The following is a 17,735-nucleotide window of genomic DNA, read 5'->3' as shown; positions in this document are numbered from 1 at the left end:
GACTATGGAGAACAGTATGGAGGTGCCTTAAAAAACTAAAAATAGAATTACCATATGACCCAGCAATCCCACTCCTAGGCATATACCCGAAGAAAACAATAATTCAAAAAGATAAATGCACCCCAGTGTTCATTGCAGCACTATTTACAATAGCCAGGACATGGAAGCAAACTAAATGTCCATCAACAGAGGAATGGATAAAGATGTTGTACATATGCACAATGGAATATTACACAGACATAAAAAGAACAAAATAATGCCATTTGCAGCAACATGGTTGGACCTAGAGATTGTCATACTGAGTGAAGAAAGACACAGAAAGACAAATATGATATTGCTTATATGTGGAATCTTAAAAAAAAGGGGTGGTACATAATGAACTTATTTACAAAACAGAAGTAGAGTCATGGATGCAGAAAACAAACTTATGGTTACCAGGTGATAAGCAGGGGGAGAGATAAACTGGGAGATTGGGACTGACATATACACACTACTATATAGATATAAAATAGATAACTAATAAGAACCTGCTGTATAGCACAGGGCACTTTACTCAATACTCTATGATGGCCTATATGGGAAAAGAATCTTAAAAAAAAAAGAGTGGGGCTTCTCTGGTGGAGCAGTGGTTGAGAGTCCGCCTGCCGATGCAGGGGACACGGGTTCGTGCCCCAGTCCAGGAAGATCCCACATGCCGCGGAGTGGTTAGGCCCGTGAGCCATGGCCGCTGAGCCTGTGTGTCCGGAGCCTGTGCTCCGCAACGGGAGAGGCCACAACAGTGAGAGGTCCGTGTACGGAAAAAACAAAAACAAAAAAAAACAGTGGATATATGTATAACTGATTTACTTTGCTGTACACCTGAAACTAACACAACATTGTAAATCAACTATACTCCAATTAAAAAAAAAAAAAAAGCAATGGCCGGAGATTGGCTATCCTTTGTCCTAGAGATGGGACACTCTTAGGTGTGGCTTAAGCTACAGTTGTAGTCCCTTGGCCTGCTTCCTAGAGTGTATCCAATTAGCAGTAAGTGAACACCTACTATGTACAAGACGACCTGCTAGGCACTGTGGGGGAGTAAATACAAGGCCATGGTTCCTGCCACACAGCACCTGGAAGTTGTTCAGGGAGACGGCATTTGTGAAAATGACTGTGAGATGTGTTGACAATTTAACGTAACAGAAGAGATGCCCTAAGGAAATACGGGAAAGCTGGAGAAAGGGAGAATATTCTTCAGCATCTAAGCGAGATAGTGACATTTTTTTTCTTAGTTAACTGAACTGTGTTGTTTCTATTCTTGTACCTATGGGGTGTCACCATTGAGCTATCCCACTGGTGTTTAGGGAGCAGTGGGGCTATTTAGGGAGCAGAGATCATTACAAATAATACAAAGGTTCTAAGTAGGGTAGGTGCCTTTTGAGGCTCCTACACCCACAAGCCAGACAATAGTCTCTAGCATAGCATGTTTCCACCCAGGAGTCAATTCTTCTGATCCTCCCTTTCCCAAACCAGTTATTCTAATCCTGCTCTATAACCTTTTCTTTCAAAGAGGTAGAAGAACTGTAATGGGTTTTCCTGCTCTAATTCTCTGATTGCCAGTTAATTTCCCGATTTGGAGCTAATTTACCAAACAGCTTAAAAATGTAAGGCACAGGCAAAGCTTACTGACAAGCTTTCCATTTATCATCATGGTATCTGAGGACTGGCCCTTAGCCAAGAACACAGCTTCCTCTTCTTTCCAAGAACAGACCACTCCTTGTCAGTGTGGCTCTGCCAGATGGTTTCTTAGCCATCATCAACCAAGGTGCTATCTTCATATGTGAAAGTTATAGAGGAGTTTGAAGCCTTTTAAGAGCTGGGAACAACTGCCAAGGTCAATGCTGCATAGAACAAAACTGCACATTTTTCTGTCTGAGGATTTTTATTACGAAGAAAGCTTTAATTCATGGTCATTTGGAGAGAGCTTTTTGCTCCAAATTTTTGGTGGCTTTCTTAGCTAACTGGTTCCTTACTTTACTTATTTTTTTCTCACATTTTTGTTTGGAAATAGTGCAGCCAAGTTTTTGTTTTGTTTTCAGTGGACAATGAACTTGGAAAGTTGTCATGTTGTTAAAAAGTATCTGTTAGTATAACTGATACAGTTTCTTACCAAAAGCAGTGGAGAATCCAGTTTTATCAATTTGGAAGTGAGCAGTTCTGCTTATAACAGCATAATGGGGGGTGGTGTTTAAAAATGACATAACAAGACACTTGCTATTTATCATAGTTTCTCAAGCTGTGCCTGGAGCATCTTATCCCTTGACCCAGGCCTGCTGCAGAACAGAACGTGAACAGTGCCCCCTGGAGTTGTCCAGCCAGCAAACCTACCTCCCCACCCCATCACATCTCATTAAAGAGCCCTTTTTCTTTATTTGGAATTCCTTATAACATAATCCTAATTTTGATTAAAAACATATATATGCATGAAAAAGAACAGGAATAAACAAAAATATTAATAGCTGAATCTCTACAAAAAAAGATGTGTGCTCTTCACACTTTTCCTCATTTTCCAAATTTTCAACAAGAAGCATGCAGTATGTAATGAAGAAAAAGTTGGAAATGTCGTTTCAGTAAGTTCTGAGAATTCTGTCTTCTCCAGGAAGCAATGAATGACTAATGAAAAGTCCTTTTCTTTTTCTTTTTTTCCTTTGCTTCTATGTGGACTTCAGCCAATTGAATTCCTACTCTGTGCCTAGACTGAGAATTATCTCTCATTTTTCACTTTCCATGCTTTAAGAGGCCTAGACAGAATAGATGATTCTTTGAGAGGGCACTGCAATGGCACGTAGAGGCAAAGGACACCCACTGGAAAGGCTCGTGCAATGAGACAGTTATTTTAAGAGCAGGACACACTTGATGCCTGGGATGGTGAGGCAGGGAGATCCCAAGACAGCAGCAGTGCTGCTGGCCTAGAGACCAAGCAGGATAGCCTGGAGCAGATCGAAGGACTCTAGGACAGACTTCTTTTTTTTTTTCTCTTTGGCCACACCACACGGCTTGTGGGATCTTAGTTCCCCGACCAGGGATTGAACCCAGGGCCCCGGCATTGAGAGCACTGAGTCCTAACCACTGGGCCACCAGGGAATTCCCTAGGAGAGACTTCTTGAAGAAGATAAATTTAGCTAAACACCCAATTGAATCTGACCACACTGAGACAAGAGTTATACACCAGGGAGAGAATTTAGGAATAAATTAGTGATAAGCACCATGGAAGACATAGATAGATAGATGATAGATAGACAGACAGACAGACAGGCAATTATTTACTCCAGGGAAAACAAAGAGTTGTACAAGAAAGGAAAAATCATCATAGTACATTACATGACCCAGCTACCAACAGCATTTAAATAATCATACTAAAGTATATATGCAATATCGGTCTAATCAAAGTGTTGATGTAACTAGTTTGAAGAGAAGACAGGAAAACAGAAAGCATGTACATGTATGTGAGTAGCAGGGAGAGGGAGGAAGATGAAACAGAGACAAATCCTCATCTTCCAACTGCGAAGTCAATTCATAATGCCTAACTGGAAAAGCAAAAGTAGCACGCCATTTGGAAATATGGAGACAGATACCAAAACAGTGAGTGAAAGTGCTTTTCTCTGGGGAGCATGAAATGAGGGGGAGGAGCAGTAGACTTTGTTTTTCCTCGTTTTTTCTTTGTAATAAGTTTTTTTTGTTTGTTTTTTGCAGTACACGGGCCTCTCACTGTTGTGGCCTCTCCCGTTGCGGAGCACAGGTTCTAAACGGGCAGGCTCAGCGGCCCTGGCTAACGGGTACAGCCGCTCCGCAGCATGTGGGATCTTCCCGGACCGGGGCACGAACCCGTGTCCCCTGCATCGGCAGGCGGACTCCCAACCACTGCCCCACCAGGGAACCCCTGTAATAAGTATTTTTAGAACAGCCTGACTCAAACTGAGTTTGTAACTTTGGTAAAAATACAGACATTTAATAAAAGATGTTACAGCCTCTACGTATTATTTCTCACTTGCTGCCTTGTCTGAGATGAGCCCAGGGCAGGATGGATGACATATGGCAGTTTGTAATTATGCATTTTCACGATCACTTTGTTGCAGACTATAAGCTCTCAAGGGCAGCCAGCATGTCTGTTTTGCTTATCGCAGTTTCATCAGCACTGAGCACTCAGCGGGCACTCAACACATACTTGTTGAGTGAATGATGAAATGGGTGAGGCAGATTTAGAAGTCAGCGCTCACCATCTTTACAAAAGTATACGTAACTGAAGTGTTTACAGGGGAAACGATCCAACGTCTGGGACCTGCTTTAAAATACTCCAGGAAAAGAAGAACTGTGGGGAAAAAAATGAAACAAGACTAACAAAATGTTCATAAGAATTGATGAGGACATACGGGCTCATACTAGTCTCTAGTTTTGTGTAGGCTATAGAAAATTCCCTTAAGAAAAGAGAAATAACAATGAAGGTTGTACAGAAAGAGGATTATAAGGAAGGGGCAGCATCATGGCATAAATTTATTAAATTCAGAATTTGGTAGTTGGGAAGGTTTGTGTAACAGGGAACACATAAATAAAAATAAGGGTCAGACAGAGAAAACCATAATTCAAAAAGACACATGCACCCCAAGTTCACTGCAGCACTATTTACAATAGCCAGGTCATGGAAGCAACCTAAATGCCCATCGACAGACGAATGGATAAAGAAGCTGTGGTACATATATACAATGGAATATTACTCAGCCATAAAAAGGAATGAAATTGGGTCATTTGTCAAGACATGGATGGATCTAGAAACTGTCATACAGAGTAAGTCAGAAAAACAAATATCGTATATTAATGCATATATGTGGAACCTAGAAAAATGGTACAGATGAACCGGTTTGCAGGGCAGAAATAGAGACACAGATGTAGAGAACAAACGTATGGACACCAAGGGGGGAAAGTTGCAGGGGGCGGGTGGTGGTGGGATGAATTGGGAGATTGGGATTGACACATATACACTGATGTGTATAAAATGTATGACTAATAAGAACCTGCTGTATAAAAAAATAACTAAAATAAAATTCAAGAAAATAAAAAAGTTAAGTGTCAGAGAAGAAAAAAATCATGTCAAAAGCAAACCTTGTACCCGGGCCATTAGCCCAAGAAGCTAAATAAATGCTGAAAGAAGGGGTAGGGATACTTAATGAAGACATGGGAAGGGAAAGTTGAATGAAGTATAGGAGTTACTGAGCACTTTAATATTTTATCCTCCAAATATATACCAACAGTGCCTGTAGGAATAGAACTGAATGCCCCTGACGTAAAAGGCTCACACCACAGCAGTGAATAACCCATGCTCTGGAATCAGACTAGCCTGGATCTGAGTCCCGGCCCTACACGTACTAGCTGTGTGACTGTGGGCAAACTGCTGAGCCTCTCTAAGCCGTAGTTTTCTGTCTATACAATGGGGACAGTAATAGCACCAATGAGATACAATTATTGGAGGTTCCAATGAAGTAAGTCCTGTCAAGTCTTACCCATGCCTGACTTAAGTAAATGGCTAACAAATGGTGGTCACTATATGCCTTGGCAAGGGATTCTGCCAAGAGAGTGAAGATCTTAGCAGTTAAGTTAAAAGGGGACAATTTTGTCAGGAAACGAACTGCACCCTCTGCAGTCCTGCCCTGTCCCTCAGGGAACCCTAGGAAACCTCCCAGAGGCACTGACCCTTACAGAGTGGCCGAGCAGTCCACAAGTATGGCCTGCAGGTCTGTGGGACCAGCCACCAAGCAGGGTGATAAGGGTGCCTGGTCTGGGAGCTCTGGCAGCTCACGGCTGGTAGGAGATACAAGTCCCAGCCACCAAAGGCAAGAGGGACGCAACCCAAGGTTCACATTTTCTTTGTAAATGTGAAAACAGGACAGGTCCACGTCTCAGGAGAAGTGAACTTAGAAAAACAGGCCCACGTCTCAGGAAAAGTGAAACTCTTCCTGACCCAGAGGTCTGAGGAGTTTCAGAAAGGCAGAGGGAGAGTACACTGAGTGCTTGGAGGAGAACGAGGAGAAGGCGAGCGACGGTCAGCGTACATGTCTCATCTGTACACGCTACAGCCAAATCGCGCCCAGTGGGCAATGAGGGGCCACTGTGAAGGCCTTCTTTCCAACAGGGAAACAGCTCTGCAGAGATACGTTTCAGAAAGAGTCTGGTAAAAGGGGCGGGAGGTCTGGAGAACAGGAAGACGAGTCATCCAGACCATAGGGAGCCAGGACTTGATTTAAGGTATCGAATAAGGAGAGGTTAGAATGGAGAGATAGGCAAAGACAGGAAGATTCAGTAGGACAAGATAAGCAAATGAGATGTGCCAGGCGAGGAGCAATCCAAGGTGATTCCCAGGTGTTCAGCTAAGTCACAACCAGGTGGAAGCTAGCTCGACCCTCCATCTCAGCCAGGTTTGTTCAGGTCAAAATCCTTGGCTTCACCTTTGACTCCTCTTTCTCTCACACTCCACACTCCGCCCAGTCAACGTTCATTCAACAAATAAATGCTCACTGAATGCCAGGCAGTGTTCCAGGTACAGGGGAAGACGGCAGTGAACAAACTAGACCAAAACCCTGCCTTCGTGGAGCTGTATCTTCTAGAAGAAACAGGCAATAAATTGCCTGGAAACAGGCAATAAATAAGATAAATAAGAAAAGCATATGGTATGTTAGAGTCTGATAAGTATTGGGTTGGCCAAAAAGTTCGTTCGGGCCTTTCCATAAGATGTTATGGAAAGACCCAAATGAACTTTTTGGCCAAACCAATATTAGGAGTAAAACAAGGCAGAGAAGAGTAATAGAAGTGTACGGGGGAAAGAGTTGCAATTTCAGCAATTCCTATCCACTCTCTTCAAAATAAATCCAGAAACAGACTTCACACAACTTCCACTACCACCAGCACGGTCCAGGCTACCATCATCTCTCAACAGCCTCCTGCTACTGCAGCTGCTTCCCAACTTGTCTGTCTGCTTCCGCCGTTGCTCCCCTACAATCTATTCTCAGCATAGCAGCCCACAATTCCACTAAAACATAAGCCAGATGAGGTCACTCCTTCATCCCAAACTCTCCAATGGAGGAATAGAAATGGACCAGAAATTCCAAATGCAGCATCACAGAACACTGAAGGTCTAGCAGGAGCAGGAAACTCTAGGTTTACGGTGGAGCTAATCAGCACGGTGCTTGGGGACTTAGGTGCAGCTGCAGTGAAAACAGCTGGTTCAGTTGATGGAGAATTAAAATGAGCAGGTCACAGAAAACGGAAAGGGCAAAGGGGCTAGGGACTCAAAGGGCCGGGAGGATGGGACTGAGCTGACTGACCCAGAGATCTCCGAGACAGGATTCAAACACTTTCATACTATGGGGACTGGGCACAACCACCAGAGTCTGCCTCTACAGTGGCCCAGAGGCCAAGGAGTTGGCCTTTATGTTGAGCACGGAGGGAAGCTGGTGATGAGCTCTCAGGTGAAACAGAATAAAGCATTTTTGGAGGGTGACTAGCAACTGCCTAGAGAAGAGGCTCAAAGGAGATGAAGCTGCAGGCAGGGAGGTGAGGAAGAAGGCGTTTCAGGTCTGCGGACCTAGTCTGGGGGACTTGGACCTGGAGTGAAATGGGCATGTGCAGGAAACTCAGAAGAAAGGAGCAACATATTTAGAGACTTGGGGATGGAGGTGCTGGGAAAAATTTCACCCGTGAAATATACACTGAAATGACACAATGTTTATGAAAGAAACCAAGAGGAGCCTGAAAGGGCTCAGGGTCCTCGCTTGAAGCATGGTTACAAGTACCTTGGGAGGTACTCAAAGCCTTAATAAAGGATTAACTGTACAATTATTCCAATTTGGGGGATTAGAAAGATTATATCAAAATCAGTTGGGATTTGGTAATTTTGTGAAGCTTACTTTAATAAGTTTTAGTTTCCTTCATCAGATTTTCATAGAGAGACTGAAAGTTTGATATAAGTACGAATTTATTGACATCAATTTCCTTAAGCTATTATTCCAACACAGAGAGGGTACTGAAGAGCTGAAGACAATGATAATAAACCCACAAGATCTGAAGTTTTCAAGGCCCACTCCCTCCAGAACAGACAGAGAGAGCAGGAGAGAGGGAGGGGGAGAGAGAGACAATGAACAAGTCTTCAAAAAGAATTGGAAACTGCTTTCAATTACAGTAAGAATTAATGACAGTTTGACAATTTAAGCTTTTTATCCAGAAACACATACCTATTCCACAGATACCAAATTGATTACCATATCACTGAGTTTGAAAATATACAAAATATTTGTTGTTCTTACATACCGAAATTAAAGCCTAATTTTAAAAATGCACAGTAAAAACAGCGTAAGGAAACCTACAATATCCGTGGTGTGTGTACTGTTTTCCGTTTTACTGTCAACATCAAATTCTGGATTTACCTTACTGGTTACAAATATATTTTAAATACTTCAAGGCCATTTACAACACTGACTACTTTACTAAGTCCAACAACACTCCAGCTTCCTGAAGGCGGCCAGCCCTGGACGTGGAGTCTCGGCCCCGCAGCTCCGCGCAGCAGTAGCAGCTCTGAAAAGAAGTCGCCAACCAGCTCTCTGTAAACTATCGACTCTTGTTCTTTTTAGAATTCCCCTGTGCAAAGAAAAATGTCAATAATAAGAATGCCAACCTCTAGAAAAATCATTCATGCAGTTTAGACACCAAGCTGTCTGGAAGCCATATTTCACTGTGGAAAACTTTAGTTTCCAAGAGGGAGAACAGCTGATAACCTTGCATCGCTAACTTTTGAACAGGAATCACAGAGCGGTTTGTTACTTTTAACTCTCTCCACTTTCTCCGTCCATGAACCTTATTCCCCTGGGGTCTGAGGACAGGCAATAAAGAAAGAAAAGAAAGCTATCTTGGATTTATCAAACCTCAAATATTAATTTTGTTCCAAAGACAATGTAGTTTATGATTTCATAAAGCTGATAAAAACTTTTAGCCTGAACATGTTCCTTTGCTGTTGAAATAAACACCTTTTAAAGGGTCTTAATAGGTACTAATTTTGAACATGTGCCAACTAACACCCCAATGGTAATGATTACTGTCAAGGGGAAGATCAGATACCAGTTGAGAACAAGTTAGAGAGAAGATGTCTTAACTTATTCCCAATTCCCTCACATATGGAGATTTGGACTTTCCAGTTTTATGTAACTTTTCTTCTTTCTGGATAGGTTCAAATTCCTACATTTAACTATTACATATAAATACTTTTTTTCATTAAGTAGGAAATGATTGCAGAACACAAACATTAAGAGCAAGATCATAGCAAACAAATGGTTTCAGGACGTTTATTTGGTATCCAATGGAGGCCATGTCAACTCAGCCATAAGACGATGTCATAGCAATTGAAATGACTAATAAATGGGGGAGGTGTGCAAAATATAGGAACCACAGAATGATCAAGGAAAGGTTAAGAACAGAAACTACAAAGTGAAGAAGGATCTCTAACTCAGTGTTTCATTAATGACAGATATTCTAAGGACTAGATTAAAAAGTTCTAAGAGGGCTTAAAACTTCCCTCACTTCTAAAGTGGCTGCAATACAATTACCTTTGGGACAATGAGCTTTGCTATACCCCACAATAACCCTTCTCAATTCAGAACCGAATGCCTTCTGCAGCTCTGAGGCCTGAAAACTTTCCCTATAATCGCTGCTACTTTTTTTCAAATGTTAGGTGCTAAAGCAGGCTTTCTCCTACTACTCCCACTAACACATGTGCTTTCTACATGAGTCGGCTATTGCCCTGATGGAATATCAAGAGGCCAAAAGCGTTAAAGGAGGCCCAACCTCCACCCTCTACCTCCAAGCTAAAGTTCCTGAAGCACAAGTAACTGGAGAACCCGAATCAGAACCACACTGGGTGGTTACAATCATCACAAGATGTCCCAGAAAAGCATTACAGACATTCTCTGAAGCAGCCAGAGGCCAAACATTAACACAAAACTCCACTGAGAAGCAAAATTACGTAACGCAGATTCTAGTGCATTAACATGATACATTTTCCAAGGAGATACCAACTGAGCGGGATGCTGCTCTGTACCACCACTGGCAGATGCTAAAATGAAGCTATAGTTTGTTCATCTTTATGTCTTCCCCAGAGCCAGCACACGGCAGGAACTCAGTACATGCCTGCTAGATCGGTAAGGGGCAGCAGTGGATTTCAGAGCACAGGCTGGAGACAGTAAATCCAAGCTGCTGGTGGCAGAGTATTGTCTGGGTTACCAAAATATGCCAAGCATCTGAGATGATGCATGAAACCAACTCCCTGGCCTCTTGAAGCTTACCTTTCATGGTAAGGGTATATACATTATGATACAACAAAGAGACATGATATGTGGATATGCCCTTCAACACAAAAACATTACCAATATCTACTGACCCCAGCCTGGACAAGCAGAGGCTTTATGGGAAATGAAATCTATGAAGTTTTTGGAATTAAAAGGACAAGACAGTCCTAGGTTATATGAATATGTATGAGAATAAATTTGCTAAAGAAGGTTACTCTTCAACAGCACCATTTTAGATTCACATAGATAAGAGTAATCCCCATCATAAACCCCCCAAGAATCCTCCTAACTAACAGAACAGTAGCAGAAATGCCAAAAATGCCCAAAATGCCAAAAAGCAACGGTCACAGTGTTAGGGCCTCAGAGGTTAGACCTCCTCTCAACTTACAACTCAATCAAAGAATCTTCATTCTACTTTCAGATAAGAAGACAAGTGAAATGATTTATAAACACTTCAGATCTCTTAACCTTTTGTTTCTGAAACACACAGCAATGAAATACCTTGTATTAAATACATTAAATATTAAATATTACATTGCAGAGAGACCCCTTCCTCTCCTACCTTACTAGACATCTTTAGTGTGTCAATCTCTTCTCTCTGTTTAGATAGTGTCTCGTTCATGCTGCACAGGTGGTCGCTCATCATACTTAACTGATCCTCATAACTCCTCTTGGTAGTTGTCAGCTCATCCTAAATGGCCAGGGAAAAAGAAAAGAGAAAGCAAAACCCCACTAGTCATACCACTCTAAAGCTTTTTTAATTTAGGAAAAAAATGTTTGAAAAGTAACCTATCAAGATGACCTATCTGATCAATTAATATGAAGGTTAAGCCACAGGACTAACAAGAGAGCTAAGTTAAAAGAAACAGGGCAGACGTTTTTCTCAGCCTTCAAAATATGTTCGGAATTTCTTTGCAAAAATAAAAAAGTTTCCTTCTGTGCCAGGTATAAAGATGTCGCAAAAAAAAGAAGCGGGCTATATGATCTTTCTCTTAGGTTTTCCTGAACCTTCGGTGAGGTGGGGAAGGTGATCTCTGGCACGTCCCCACTACCCCACACCTTGACGGCCCACCGTCCTCTAGGCAGGGCCCTCCCTGGAAGAAGCACTTTCCTCTCTCTTTCCAGCTCTCGGGCTCTAAAGGACCTTTTAAAATCTAATCCTGTGCTCCTAGCTAATCTGATAAACGAATTTGAAACCAGGAGGAAGTGCATGAATTATTTCTTTGCCTGTATCACTTCTATATTTAATAGGGGCTTTCTGGAAGCTAGGCTTTAAAACAAAGCAGTGAGTAAGGAGGAATGTTTTGCAGCCCTACCTTCCAGTTTATGTCCGTTTTATGAAACAGTAAAGAGAAGGAACAGAGTCACATGAACAGAACAAGCCTCCCGCCCACCATGACAAGGATTAACTGGAAGGAGGAGAAAAGGGAAGGACTCCGGGTAAATAAGTACTATTCAAAGAAATGCTGACTGTAAAACTACTTACAATTAAAATAAAGTCAGAGCAATAAATAATACAACTACTTCTTGCCTGACATAAATGAGATGTTACTTTAAAATGAGTTAGAAATAAAATGGTTAGAAAAATGTTATGTCTAGAAGTTAAATGCCACCATTTGAGAAAGGAAATGCTGATTTTTTTGGCCCAAGAACTTTCAATTGAAAAACATACTAACACTGCTTAGGTAGCATGAACTCACCTGAAGTCTGCTGTTGTTCTGACTGGCTACCTTCATCTCTTCTGCCAGTGCCTCTTTAGACTTTTCAGCCAAGGCCAGTCTTTTAGAGAGTGCTCGGCACTGTTAAATCAGAAAACATTCAATTATCCCAGGGACCATTTCCCCAAACCAAATTTACTTCAGGGAAGGTTACTAGAAAACAATCCCCCAAACCGAAAGTACTTCCTCCCTTCCTTCCACAAATATCTACTGAATATCTACAGGCCTTGTACCACACACTGGACCACACAAAAGAAAGATGTGGTCCTCACTCTCATCATTTTAATAAGGGAAAAAAAGTCTACTAACCCAAGCTCATCGCTGTTTTTTCCTAGCTCTAGCCTGATGACCAGTGGCTACAAAACCACCAGAAGTTTCTACATTTACCCAGGATTCATTTACACCCACATTGGATGAGAAGGGAAGTGGTTATTTCAAAAGTGATCAATGGCATCATGCAATATGAATCCTAAGATACTTTTCTTGTGTTTTAAGTCCTTTATTGGAGACCATATCACAGAAACAATAAAAGCTTTACAGCCCCACTCAACAGATGAAAAAAAAAAATGAGTACAGGACTTCAAAGATCCCACTTGCTGTCTTTGGGGATTCTAACCAAGGCTATCCAGAGACAGAGTAGATCAAGAAGAAAAAAGAAAAATTCTATTTCATACTACTGTTCAAAGAGGGCGTGCCATTAAAAGGATCACTAAATTTTCTGATAAACCATGAGACTGACAAGGAGGATCTGTTAAGACATGTTCAAATGTTATGTCAACATCAGAGGCTCAGACCGACCATTCCAGTAAAGTAGTACAGAGGGTTACCGCTTCCTGTTTACAGACAAGGAAAAACTAGAACAATTTAAAAATTCTTGTGTCACAATTGTGCTGAAAGAATTTACTAAGATAAGCAAATCTCTTGGAAATAAGACAGCCTCAGAAATTCCCCGGTTACTCATTTTACTCCTCACAAGAGAATTTCAGGAAAGTTAAGCCAACCAAATCAACCACCCTCCTTTAACCGCACATCTATCGGTGTGCTTAGCACTGAACCTGAAAAAGAGGGAAAGAGTTTTGCAAAGCATGGGTCCTCATGAGGATGACAATCAAGTCTAAGAGAGTAATTCAGAAGGCAGTTAGGGATCCAAACCAGGCCACCATGATGTGCTGTGTGCACTGAGTGGCTGGGATGGTAAGCACTGCAGCAGTTCAGCTTGCCGTCCTCCCCATTTTCTACAGCTCAACAGCCATCACTACTGATCATCTTATCAAACAGGTATGCATCACTAAGCTAGGCACATCATTTATTTCAGCAGGAGGAAAGAAGCAAAGCCCCCCTCCACTCCTAGCAACTGGATTCCTATCAACTCTTCTCCGTCTCTGTAAAACAGGAGAAAATCACAAAGTCGCATCCCAATGAAGGGTGTTGTCTTTCCTTTGTCAATTTCCTTCACAGTTTAAAGCATTATAATTCTCCGTCTAACATCTATAACTAACCTTTTAATAAAAAGTTTCCCATCAGAGACCTTACAGGTATTCTTATATATTGAGCGACATCCATTCTATCTTATCATTTGTTTCTCACTCTTTGATATCTGTAATTTCTTCCTTCATTTTCTCCCCTTCTTATCAATGAATTTGTATAATTTTATTATCTTGCATAGTGTTTTTCTAATCCTCTTAAGAAAATGAATTATTTGGTGAGGGAAGAAGAAAATGTAACAAAAAGAAAGATTTTGTATTTTTTAAAGGTTGAAAGAGGTTACATTTTGCATTTTATCATTTACAAAAACTGATTTCCACAAGTTGTCATTAGAAACTAGAGAGTATTTAAAAAAAAAAAAACAAAGAATCAGGCATACTTTGCTTTGAATTTCCCTAAACGAAAATTCCTTGATCTATGAATGTTACCTGCCTATAACTTTCTAAAACAAGATTATAATCTATAATTATAATGCTCCAAAACATGCTACATAACCATAAGAAAGGCTACCTGTTATATTCACTGCAATAAAGATTTTTGGTTGGTATGTGGACCAATCTATACGAACTCTAACCAAATCCATATTGCAGACACAGAGACTCTGACCTCTCTCCTCTAGTGAACAGCAGGAGGCCAGGACAGTGACCTAATTCCTGAAGGGGTTAGAAAAATCCACCTGATCCAATAAACTCTCCACTCACCTCAGCATAAAAATGCACTGACTTGCTATCAGCCAGCTGCAGCTGAGACGTCAGTTCCACTATCCTTGCCATGTAGTGATTTCTAATTAAGTCTTCCCGAGATTCCACATCTGGAGCCTAAACAGAGCACACATAACTCAATAAATAAATGCCAGTGGAATGAAGCAGTTCTGAGAGAGAGAGAGAGAGAGAGGAAAGAAAACAAAATTAATATCACTTTAGCAAAAAAAAAAAAAAAGACATTTCCTACATTTTCCTTTGAAATTTGATGGGAAATCATAGTTTTCCCACCCCTCGGAGAAACTTCAGACAGGGCAGGTAAATATATACTGCAAATTTCTTTTATTCAGCACCCTGCCTATCTCACAATGAAGCTGAGGCTTCAAGAGAACAAAGCAGAAGTGAAGTCTTGGGACGCCCACCACCCATGGGGTCATGTCTCTCCACTCAGTTTTTATCTGCCACACACCTAATTTTCAAAATCTCAATCTGTCTGACTTCTATGTCCTCCTCTAACTGGAAGAGAACAGGTGAAAGGGGAGCATTTATTGGAACTCCTAAAAATCTGAACATTCTTTTTTCCCCCAAATTCTCTTAAAAAAGCTCTTATACTCTTAAACATACTAACAAATTAAACTATTTCTATAATGAACAATTTATGGCCCTTGTCCCAGACTAGATTTCTACTAGTCACTCTAGCAATAACACACCACTCAGTTTAGTTTAAAAATATATGCAGAAGTTCAAGGTTACCTAAAGTATAAGGCTAATAAGGAAATCAAAGAATTTACTTGAACTATATTTACCAGTTTACCATACTGACTGGAAAGCTGAGTGACTTCAGTGTTCTTTTAATGGTTATTTGTGAGCCTGTAATATCTGTAATATTTCAAAATCTTGTAATATTTCAAAACTAAAATGTGCAAACCTATCTGACAAGCCAAATCTGACCTGGGTTCAGTCACTTGAGGGCTGAAAAGAACTACCAAGCCCACTGATGGTCAAGGCCCTGAAAAGCCCTGCTTTGCCAGCTGGCCCACTGGGAGGGTAACGGCTCGCAGCCTCCTGCCACATGCCAGAGAGCTTGTCAAACTGCCAAGTCAAGTCATTCAAGGAGGCAATTACAGACAGGCTGTAATTTATCGGTGACAGTTAAAACTGACCCAGAGAGAAAAGCAACATGGATCCACATTTGCTAGAATTGTCAGAAACGCAATTAGATGAAGCTGACTTTTGGCGGATTTTGTTAACAAACATGTGGCAAGATGTTTACTAACAAACAACGTGATGTTAAGCACACATTACCTTACTGTCAGACGTCCTGGTTAAAATCCCAATCTAGAACATAAGGGAAAAAAGCTTTAGAACAGACTGCTTACACTTCAAACGCAATAGCTTAAACACTTGTAATGTTTTTCTCTTCTCAGTTCACACTGTTTCAAAGCACACTTGTGGGAATTCCCTGGCAGTCCAGTGATTAGGACTCAGAGCTTTCACTGCTGTGGGCCTGGGGTTCGATCCCTGGTTGGGGAACTAAGATCCCACAGGCTACATGGCATGGCCAAAAAAGTAAAATAAAAAAATAAAATAAGCAACATTAAAAAAAAATAAAACAAAACAACAACAGCAACAAAAAACCAAGCACACTAGCAGTGGAGTTCTAGACGATTACCCTCAAATCAATCATCTTTCAACACAAAGAAGCTGGACCTACAGATAAGTAACCACAGTCATGATTTCTGTCATGAGGCAGGAATGGATAGTGACCATCACTATTTCCTCTATCAGAATGCTGTTAGCCATTTTCACTGAAACCCAACAAACTGTCTGGGAAGAGAGAGAGGAAGAACAGTTTTTAACTCCTCTTGTCATTGCTACGCTTATTTCCAAAGCAGCGGCCAAAGAGACCTAAAGACAGTTTCATGGTGACCATAATAACTAAACATTCCAAACGCAAAACACAAATAGCAAACTCTCTGGCTGAAAGGTCAAAAGGATAAAGAAGAAATACCATTATGACATTAATAAGTATTAACTTCAGATTTAAACTAATGAAAAAGTATATGTATTACAGACATACTGAAGTGCCGCCAGGTTTTTTAAAGCTTCCTTTTGTGGATTCAGAGTTCAAAAACAGATAGTAGTCATGGTTCTTGAATTCATTTTATTGTTCAAAGTGGAAGGGCAAGTGCTTGGGCTCAGTAAGTTAAGGAAACTATTGGAAACTCAGTTTTGATGGATTCTGTTAATCAGAGATGACAGCCCACAAACAGTTTTCATGGATTCTAAATAATATCCTCAAGAGTACTACTCTGAACTGTGAGCAGTATATGAATGTTATGCCCACCTAGCTGTAAAAGGAACTTTTTTATAAGACCTTTATTAATAGAGGAGCCATAACTTTCTACACACTAAAGCAGGAATAGCAATTAGTCTTTCAGTGAAAAACCGTTTACAGTAACACACTCATCATTTTAATTTTATACATTCAAATATGAGTACATTTGGCAAAATAAATCACAAGCATGGGATCTACCCCTTATCCCCTTTACTCCTGGGTTATGGTTTGAGAATGTGGTACAGCAAACAGTCCTGAAAAGGAATGGAATCGTATAACTTCAAGAAAAAGTTGCAAAATTTATAATTTCAACATTTTCTCATATGCCACTGATGAGAGTTTAAACTAATACAGTCCTTTGAGAAAATAATCTGGCAGTAGAGATCAAGGAACTTAAAAACATTCATGCCTTTTGACCCAATAACTCTAACCCTGAGAATATACCCCAAAGAAATCATCTGGATGCAGAAAGAATCTTATGCATAAAAATGAGATGTTATTTAAAATAATAAAAATTATAACCAATGTCATAGGTAAACTTAGGTATATTCTATATAGAATACTATGGAATCAATAACTAAGTTTACATAGAGTTTCTAATAACAGGATAAATGTTTGTTTATTAATGTTATGCTAAAAGATTTTAAATTTTATATAGTATAATGTCAACCAAGTATGAAATTTTGTAGAAAAAAATGTTAACAGCGGTTGTTGGGTATTCAGGAAAATGTCAACTTTTTTTCTTCTTTTACTCTTCTGTATTTTAAAATTATCTACAACGTACGTTTATTGTTTTTATACTTGAAATATATATATTTTAAAATTCTGTGAATTTAAGCAGTGCTATTTTTTTTTTTTTTTTTTGCGGTACATGGGCCTCTCACTGTTGTGGTCTCTCCTGTTGCAGAGCACAGGCTCCGGACACGCAGCTTCAGCGGCCATGGCTCACAGGCCTAGCCGCTCCGCAGCATGCAGGATCTTTCCGGACCGGGGCACGAACCCGTGTCGCCTGCATCAGCAGGCAGGCTCTCAACCACTGTGCCACCAGGGAAGCCCTAAGCAGTGCATTTTAATTTCAGCAAAAAAAAATGAAAACTTGTAGTTTTCTGTGCTTTTTCTTTCTTGAGGTTAC

The 17,735-nt window shown here is 40.6% G+C and overlaps 1 protein-coding gene across 3 annotated transcripts in view; it reads right to left on the bottom strand.

Moving 5' to 3' along the window:
- Nucleotides 1-7,747: 7,747 nt before the first annotated feature.
- Nucleotides 7,748-17,735, bottom strand: part of PPP1R21 (protein phosphatase 1 regulatory subunit 21) — a 56,723-nt gene continuing 46,735 nt past the window's right edge. The window contains exons 17-21 of one of the 3 annotated variants that reach the window (XM_024753539.1): nucleotides 15,571-15,603; nucleotides 14,266-14,382; nucleotides 12,062-12,160; nucleotides 10,924-11,052; nucleotides 7,748-8,661 (exon numbers count right to left, since the gene is read on the bottom strand). In XM_024753539.1, coding sequence (XP_024609307.1) covers nucleotides 8,632-8,661; nucleotides 10,924-11,052; nucleotides 12,062-12,160; nucleotides 14,266-14,382; nucleotides 15,571-15,603 — 408 coding nt within the window. In that variant the 3' untranslated portion in view covers nucleotides 7,748-8,631. The remainder of the gene's footprint in view (nucleotides 8,662-10,923; nucleotides 11,053-12,061; nucleotides 12,161-14,265; nucleotides 14,383-15,570; nucleotides 15,604-17,735) is intronic. The other 2 variants (XM_024753542.1, XM_024753540.1) reach the window with 2 other exon arrangements.

Source organism: Neophocaena asiaeorientalis, unplaced genomic scaffold, assembly GCF_003031525.2.
Source record: "Neophocaena asiaeorientalis asiaeorientalis breed wild unplaced genomic scaffold, Neophocaena_asiaeorientalis_V1.1 scaffold171, whole genome shotgun sequence".
NCBI classification, from domain to species: domain Eukaryota; kingdom Metazoa; phylum Chordata; class Mammalia; order Artiodactyla; family Phocoenidae; genus Neophocaena; species Neophocaena asiaeorientalis.
The sequence above is the reverse complement of the archived record's forward strand: the minus strand, read 5'-3'. Positions and strand labels throughout refer to the sequence as shown.